The sequence below is a fragment of the Tasmannia lanceolata genome, unplaced genomic scaffold (genome assembly GCF_043159265.1).
Source record: "Tasmannia lanceolata isolate RefF3 unplaced genomic scaffold, GAP_Taslan_0.1 ptg000011l, whole genome shotgun sequence".
Classification (NCBI taxonomy): domain Eukaryota; kingdom Viridiplantae; phylum Streptophyta; class Magnoliopsida; order Canellales; family Winteraceae; genus Tasmannia; species Tasmannia lanceolata.
Window position 1 is genome coordinate 13144653 of NW_027518688.1, and position 8594 is coordinate 13153246.

At 37.8% G+C, this 8594-nt stretch overlaps 1 protein-coding gene across 1 annotated transcript; it reads right to left on the reverse strand.

Moving 5' to 3' along the window:
- Positions 1-5588: 5588 nt before the first annotated feature.
- LOC143886439 (aquaporin TIP3-1-like) lies at positions 5589-7535 on the reverse strand. Its single transcript, XM_077390406.1, has 3 exons — positions 7161-7535; positions 6805-6907; positions 5589-6602 (listed from the first exon to the last, which is right to left on the reverse strand). Exons 1-3 carry the CDS (start codon positions 7241-7243, stop codon positions 5793-5795), a joined length of 996 nt encoding a protein of 331 aa, XP_077246521.1. The 5' UTR covers positions 7244-7535; the 3' UTR covers positions 5589-5792.
- Between the last annotated feature and the right edge of the window lie 1059 nt (positions 7536-8594).

Here is an 8594-nt window from a genome sequence, read left to right on the forward strand (position 1 = left end):
GGATAAAGTGGGAATGTTGGAGTTTTGCACTGTTTTTTAAATTTATCTGTTTAGGAAGCTGTTGTGTGGGGACTTGCTTCATTAGACAGTTCAGTCGTCTTTTACTGTTTTTTGCATTATCTTTTATTGGTTTTAGAGGCTTTGAAGATCCATTGGTAGTTCAATTCATTTTCATTTTTTTCCAAGTTGTCTGATAGGTCGATAGATTTTCTTTTAAGTTTCACCTTCATTCCCTATTAACAACCGCTAACAGATTTCCCATGACCCGCATCTAGCTTTATTGCTTTCCTTGTAACCCAACAAATATGATCACCTCTCAGTCTTAATTTGTTTAACTAACAACCCAAGTACATCCTTCCATCAACAGCCCAACAACTTCCCATTCTTGAAACACACACGTGATGTAACCCGAGGTTTGCTATTTGCTAATTCTATGCCTTTGGTACTTGTATAAGGTGTTGTTGGTTTAATAGACCAAATTGAGCAGCCAAGAGAAGATATCCTCTTATTATGCTTTATTTCTTTCTTATGTACATTTCTCTCCTATTCTTAGTGTTTATACTTTATCAACATTATAAAAGATTATTGTGTATGCCCTTGCATATAATGGTGATGGCCCTCACAGTTTGGTTTATTTGATTTCGTTTGTTGCCCAATAGGTTTTTGAATTTAGCTAATATGCAGAACTTTTTAGATTTGTATCTTCTAAATTTTGGTGATTTTGGTATAGAATCTTTGTCTATATACAAATTCCAGCTTCATGCCATTGCTGCTTGGATGCTTTTATATTCTACAGTCTGTAAATCTAGAAAGAAAGACTGGTTACATGATATGCTAGGGGAAAAAAGCATCAAAGAAGTCTTGTTGTAAGGGCTACGTCTGAAGGATGAAGGGAGTGCCCATAACAGCTTGATGTGTGATGGATGCTTTGATAAAGGAACTGATTTTTAGGGTCATGTTCAGTAATGAAGAGATAAAAATCCAAAACAGGATGCCAAAAAGAGAGAAAACTTGCCACAAAGGGATACTTTCCATGATTCCTAAGATTCTTGGCACCAGTTTTCAAAGAACGATTTTGTAGTCATCTGAAATTGGAACGTTAAGATCTCTTTGAAGGATTCAAAAACATACAAGATTTTTAGGAGAATGTACATTGATCCTAAAATGTACTTAGGAAAAAATGATTTAATGTACATTACTTAGTTTTATATCTTGGGACATATGGGTTCTTCTCATGTTTTTATGGGCTTAGTTATATTGTACTTTTTTGCTACAAGTACAAATCAATGACTCTGAGAAACCAAGATGGTAGCGATTACATTCAAACAAGAGCAACACTTCCAAAGATGATTTAAGAAGCTAAAATCAGAGAGATGATTCGGTTTAATTACAAAAACTACTTAGAAATAGAGACTTTAGATCTGTCAATGCATACAAAATCGACAACCAACCTTCCAACTACTGCCGCTGCATCCATCCAATGTGGCACTGCCCTTTGCCTATGTGAGAAGATCCAAATGCTATCCTACTCTCTCTCTCTCTCTCTCTCTCTCTCTCTCTCTCTCTCTTATTACATGGAGCATTCAATATAAGAGGGGTATGGAGGGTGGGAGAGGAACAGAATTGAGAGGCATGAGTGACCGGAGGGTGAGAAGTGGCTGAATAATGCTTACTTGAAAATTTTGATGAGGTAAACATGATCCTATTTAAATTGTGATTTGCCACTATTGTATTAGTCACCAGACCCTAATAAAAATCAAATCTCTAAGTATCTAAGAAGAGATTAGTAACCACTTTAATTCCCAGTTGAGTTTCCCCTTCTTTCAACTCAAAATTTTCATATTTTCCCAAATAAGATGTTGTCATCTTCTATGTCTATGGATCATAGTGACAAAAAATCTGCTTGTGTGTGTGTGCACGCGCGCATGCACTTAAGTTAGTTTGGGTGTACTTGGATGACTCTAAATAGAAGAAAAGAGAGGATGCTCATGGCTGCCCGTTTTTAAGTCTTTTATTTTTCCCTTCTTGTTTGCATTAGTTGTAGTTTGGCTGTTTGATGAATTGTTTATAGAGATGCCTCCAATTTTGTAATTTACACTGGTCCTGAGTTTTTGTTATACAGTCATATTGCCTGAATCCAGTGAGTTGCAGCATTATACAAGGAGTGATTCGAAGATGCCTCCAATTCTGTAATTCGCACTGATCCTGGGTTTTTGTTATACAGTCATCCAGTGAGTTGCAGCCTTATACAAGGAGTGATTCGATTCGATTGATGAGTTCATTGTTACTTCGAAGTTCAATACGTTGTCTTGTTTTTTAATTTCTTAACATAGTTATCGTCTGATCTTCACTTTAGAGAAAAATGTACTTATCAAGGGACTACTAGGGAAAAGTGCAGGTTGGCTTTACTATTTCGGGCATTTGATGTGTTCTATTTTTATTATTTTTTACTTATTTGAACTCTTACGGGCTTTTGAAACTGGGTTTTCTTCTCTTCCCATAGGACCTGTTATGAATATGATTAATTTAGACGGATATTATCATGTAGATCATGCTGGATTCTGAAATTGTGTTTTTGTGCCTTGCACTTGCTGACTTTCTAAAAGTATGCATTTTCGTTTGATCATTTTTTATGTCGAAATCAAGGCAGTGAAGAAGTAGATCGCCATCTCCACTGTTCTGGTGACTTTGGGGATTGCAATTGTTAGTCTGGTAAACTTATAATTAATTCTATTTTAGCAAATGTGTGGGCATTGATGTCTATTGTTAGCACCTAATGTATGAGTTGGATTTGTTAGGGAGCTGTTTTTCTGTGTTGCGACTGGTTTATGGCCTGGTTATTGGGTTTGTAACTGAATATTACATGAGCAATGCATAAACGCAATCGTCTAAATGTTTGCTATTTGGCTGGCATATTTCTTGATGGGACTCTCTGTTCCAACAATACTTTCCTTTTCCTCTTTTTGGCACCCTCTTGTAAGATGATGATGATTCCTCTTGGAATGGAGCTGCTACTTGCTTTGGGGCACAAATCTGTCATTATTTATAGGGAAATGACACCCCATAATAATTAAAAAAATAAAGGGTTTCTGTGAATGGTTCACTGCTTGAGGATAAATTCACCCCCTGTAACGTTTTTATTTGCCTTTAAAATTTAACGAATAACATTAGTGTAATGATGAGACTTTAGAAAATTGCCAAGCTTTAACACAGGAATCTTGTTACAGGGAGAAGAGAGGATGTTGTGCAAATCAAGGGTTAGGCAGAATCATTTTTTTTTTTTAATGAAATGACACTTTTCTAAGAGGCTTGTAAGACATCATGTTTGGCTTAATTACTTGATATCATGTTCGGATTAATCACATGATATCAGCTTTGGTTAAAAATGTGGGCTCTATCATTATTGTATTGGCCTCTCTCAACTACTATGGACCATTGTCCGAGCCTTTGAGGTTACTCAAGCATTATATCCTCGAGAAAGAAAGCCTACAAAGAGCATTGGATTCCAAGTGGATACAAGTCCGTTTAGGTGGTTTTTTTGTCAGCGCTCTAATGTTTTGATATTCATGCTCAAGTTTCTTGTCTTTTAGTATTTAAAGGGCTGTCAAAAGGTTATTACAGTTTCCAAACAGCTCTCACAAGCCCCTTAAATACTAAAAGAGAAGAACTTAGCGTCAATATCAAAGCATTGGAGTGCTGATATCAGTTTCCTTTTCGTGAAGTACCCAAGTTTATTAGAAAGAGATTTCTTAAACTTAACTGAAAATGACGTGATCCAATCAAGAGCCCTTCTGATGCTCTTTATGCAAGGGCTCCCTTGTATCTATCACTGCTCTAATTTCATTACCTCCATTTTGTAAGATATTGTTTCTTGATTATGGTTTTTCAACTTCCAGTGTTCAAAGATTGTTTGCTTCTTTTTAATGACCAACTTCTCCATTCATTCTCTCGGTACTAGCACGTTGCAACGCACGTGCACTTTTACTAGTAAAATAAAAAGGCGTTTACTCTGAAAGACAAATTGGTCAGATTGGGCCCTACCTTTTTTGTTGTCCCTAGAAAAATACCTGCGTTCACACATACAGACATACTTCGTATCATATTCTCGTGATGCATCTAATTATTTTTCTTTGAATGATATCCACCGGCAAAAATAGACATGATAAGGGTGCCAGTTTGTCAACCATCTAAAAGTATTCAATTGCTTAGCTTTTCTTGGCACAACCCTAAATCGAGGCTAGATAGATCAGGACCATCCGATCAAGGTAGGGTTTACATGAACCTTCATAATTGTGGTTGGGAGGAGAATCAACGGATCCTATTGCGTCTACACTGGACACATGAAGTTGAAAATGCAGCACTTATGAAAAAGCATGACAAAAATGTTTTTGGCACATTGGAAGGTCGGCAAATAGTGAGGCAGATAGGTTAGCGAGGGACGGAGAGCATCTAGAGCATCAATGGAAACCAAAATCTTGGATTTCCTTCCTGGATTGGTTTTTGTCTGACACTTTCTTTTCTTTTGTTCTTTTACTCTTTCGACAGTTTTGTTTTTATTCAGCCAAGATTGCCTGGTAGGCCGTGTTGCTTTCTTTATTAATATAATTCTTTGCCATTAAAAAAAGAATGTTTTTGGCAAATTTTCATTTCGATTAAGCAAAGGCAAAGCAAATAAGGCCACGTTTTGGATACCCACAAGATTTAGAACTGGATTTCTCATATTTTCAGTTGAGATTAGATTTGGAACCGGGTCATATCCTTAGATTTCAAAATCAGCTACAACAGTGAAAAAAAAATGATTTTCAAATCTGTTTTGTAAGACATTATTTGGAAATCAATATTTGTGGCAACCACCTTCACTCTCGCTGCTCCTCAACCTTGCTGCAGCAGCCAAACGTCTCTCTCTCTCTCTCTCTCTCTCTCTCTCTCTCTCTCTCTCTCGTACAACATGAGCATGAGGATGATTGATGTATTTTGTATCCAAAACTCAAATCCAAATCCAAATACAAAAAACATGAGGTATCCAAAGGTGGCCTAAGAGAAACTGACATGGTGAGACATGCTTAAATCTATGGGTCCCAATACTAATTTCCCACAATTCTTTTTCCATGCTAGAGAGGAGAATAAGAATGGTGGAATTGCATTTCTCTAGGAGAATAAGAATGGTGGAAATGCATTTGGCACCCTTAACCCCCTCGATCAGTTTATCCTAGGGTTTGTACTCAGGAAGATTTTAGACTTCTACCTATTGGGCAATAAAAAAAAAGTCGGATTTGTGCTGAACTCTGGCAGCAAAGCTAAGTTGCTCCATGCGAGTCTATTCTGCCTGCTCCAAAGTTCGGAGAATGAGAAGCATTGAAGAACAGTCTTAGCCACTATAATTTGAACGGGTCTTCCCTTTACAAGACATACTCTACACTTCTTGGTTGATGCTTGGTACATGGATTTTATATTAATCAATTTTATTAGTCAAACATGATTATGTTCTTAAAATAGAAAAATTAATTTTTTCTACGTTACCAAACATGATTCTAGACTCCTTATAGAATAAAAAACAGAATCAAAATCCTGAAACAAAATCAGAATCATAGCCGAAGGCAGTCTGAAAGTCTATATTATACCACCCTCACAAAGACTTCTCATAAATATACTCATTACATATTATTCAGAAAATACAGAAGGAAAAGTACACAACAGGTGCAAAGAAGTATATCTACTTGCTACAGGCACACTGCTTCCTCCAATGGGAAAGGTAGGGCCCACAACAATCCCATAACTAGTTTAGTACATCCCTAGACAAAGCTCTTACTTCTCTTTGTTAGAACTTTCAACGTAGTAAAAGAGTCGTACTTAAACTCATGGGCATGGAAATGCTCATGTGGAATGATCTTGGTGTAGATATAGAACACTATGCAAGCGATAGCGGGTCCAACCCAAAACACCCAATGCCCATGCCAAAGGTGGCCCCCTCTAACAATTGCGGGCCCGATACATCTCGCCGGGTTAATCCCGGCGCCGGCGTAGCCTTTCTTCCCCGTTAGTGTTGATGATATAAACACAAGGAGGCCGATCACTAGACCGATAATTGAGCACACTATAACGGGCCCATGGGCCCTTGCTTGTCGGATATCAAATGCAATCCAAATGGAGGCATAAAGAAAAACAAACGAGCATATGATCTCGATCCATAGGCCCGTTTGGGTATCGATACCGGCCATAATGGGCCCATTTGGACCTGCGATGATGCTTGTGAGGGTGCACCCACCAAGCGAGAAATTGCTCTCTACGGTGGAACTTACTACGGCCTTGAATCCGAGGGCTCCAATCACTCCACCGATGGATTGGGCGATGATGTAGATGGAAGCTCGAGCCGGGGAAATGAGGCCGAGGAGCATAGCGGAGAATGTTACGATGGGGTTGATGTGGCCGCCAGAGGCTGGGCCCGTGGCGAGGAGGAGAATTGTGATAGTTAGAGTTGCGAGAGCCGCAATCAATATATTGGGAGTTTTTGTGTTGGTCCCGAAGGCTGAGACGGCCGAGGTGTCGAGCACGAAGACTAGGACCGCCGTGCCGAGGAGCTCCGCCACCGATGCTCGCCATACCTGAATTATTGAATCACCAAAGTAATTAGTAGAGAAGAGCAAGGGTAAATTTGTCCAATAAAAAGTTACTCAGCCATGCATTAATTTTACAGGGCCTTGAAATAAAAGGTTTTTAGGAAACGAGAAACAGAAAGAGATGGTAAAGATGGAAAAAGGGGTGCATTTTCTTAGTTTGTTTCTTCAGAATTTGTAGAGTTTTCACCTTCAAGGAGAAGAACTCTTTCTTTCCCAGCCTCTCGGAGAGTATTTGGCCAAAGGTGGTGGCAGTGTATCTTTCATCCTCTTCAATTCTCCATTCTTCTGACCTGCAAAACATAAAACTATTACTCTCAATTTTCAACAAAATATTCTATGAAATGTCATCCTCAAAATTGAAGTACAAATGATTAAATAACACCAACACTAACAGCTTAAGATTTTGGAGTAATTGCTTGTTTCAAACTCAACCCTATTTATTTCTAACTCTTTCTGTTAGCTGTTACATCTCCTTTGGGAATGTAACAGGTATCAAAACAAGAGGATGTAAATATCAATTATAACAAAATAAGAAGTTCTTGCCTTGGAGTAGAGGAGAGGGGCTGAATTCTGTTCCCGATGTGAGGGTTTTCTTCGTCTCCGGCAACTGCGAAATTTTCAGCCATCTCTTACCCCTTCCTTTTTCTTGATTTCTTTCTTAATCTTTGGGTTTGCTTGGATCACAGTTTTATAGATAGTTTAAGAGAGAGAGAGAATGGGTCATGAAATGTGAGAGAGAAAGGGAGAGACCGAGTCATGAAGTGAGAGAGAGAGAGAGAGAGAGAGAGAGAGAGTTATGAAGTAAGTTTGAAGCCTTTGAGGTCTTCTCAACTGTTTCCAGTCAATTCAATTAATATATTCAGCTCACACCTTTGATATTTTCATTCTTTCTATTATATTATGACTAGTTTTCCGGCATCGAGTGAGGCGCGGGGGGGGGGGGGGGGGGGGGGGGGGGTTAAACTGTGTGTTGTATAACTCTTAAAGGGATGTGATATCCGCACTCCCTTGTTTGATAATGGCAACTTTATGCTTGTTTATTACATCTCTGATTGCCTGATGATAGATTTCTGGGAATTATAAAACTGTAAAATAAAGAGACGAGTGTGCCACTATTAAAAAGTGTATGCAGAAATGGTCATATGCATTAAGTATAGAAAAGTATAGCTAAGTATAAGTAGGTGATGGAAAATATTTGAATAAAATTAGCAGATAATATTAAATCAAACACTGTCCAACCTTGCACGCTTTTGCAGTGAAGAGAAACAATCACGTCAAGAGTCAAGGCTCTTCTAAATTCCAACTTCAAGCCAAAATTCTATTTCAAAATTACTACCTCACGTCATTACATTATTTAGATATATAATACCCCAAAAATGAAAAAATAAGCAACAAGCAATAATAGATCAAGTCCTACGCTTAAAAAAAAATAGAAAACAAAAACCAATACGTAAACAAAATTAATTAAGAAAAAGATGAGGTACTCTGAACGCGTCAAGGAATGAGAAAGAAATAAAGAATTTGTCTCAAAGAATGACGATAACCAAAAGAAAAAAACCCTTACTATTAGTACCTTATACTTCTTGAAAAGCCTTCTTTCACTAGAAGGACAACTAGGTGAATACTACTTTTGTGAGAATTTGACGTCTCACAATAATTTCAAAAGGAAGATAGACCTTTATGTTAATGATTGCTAGGTGATCGAGAACATCGTTGCTACAAATAGTGTCGAAGAAAAAGATATAGATTATGACTATTTTGATGGTGTAGTAGAAAAAAGGATACATAGCAAGGGTATCACTAGTTGCACCAAATGAATCTCATATGAATATAGCTATCTATCTTCAAATAGCATGGGAGAATATGAAGCAGTCATTCTAGGCTTAGGGGCATTATTGGACCTAGGAATTTAAGAAATCAAGTCCTATGGTGATTCATCCCGTATAAATTGTCAGATTCAGAGGAAGTAAAAGACAA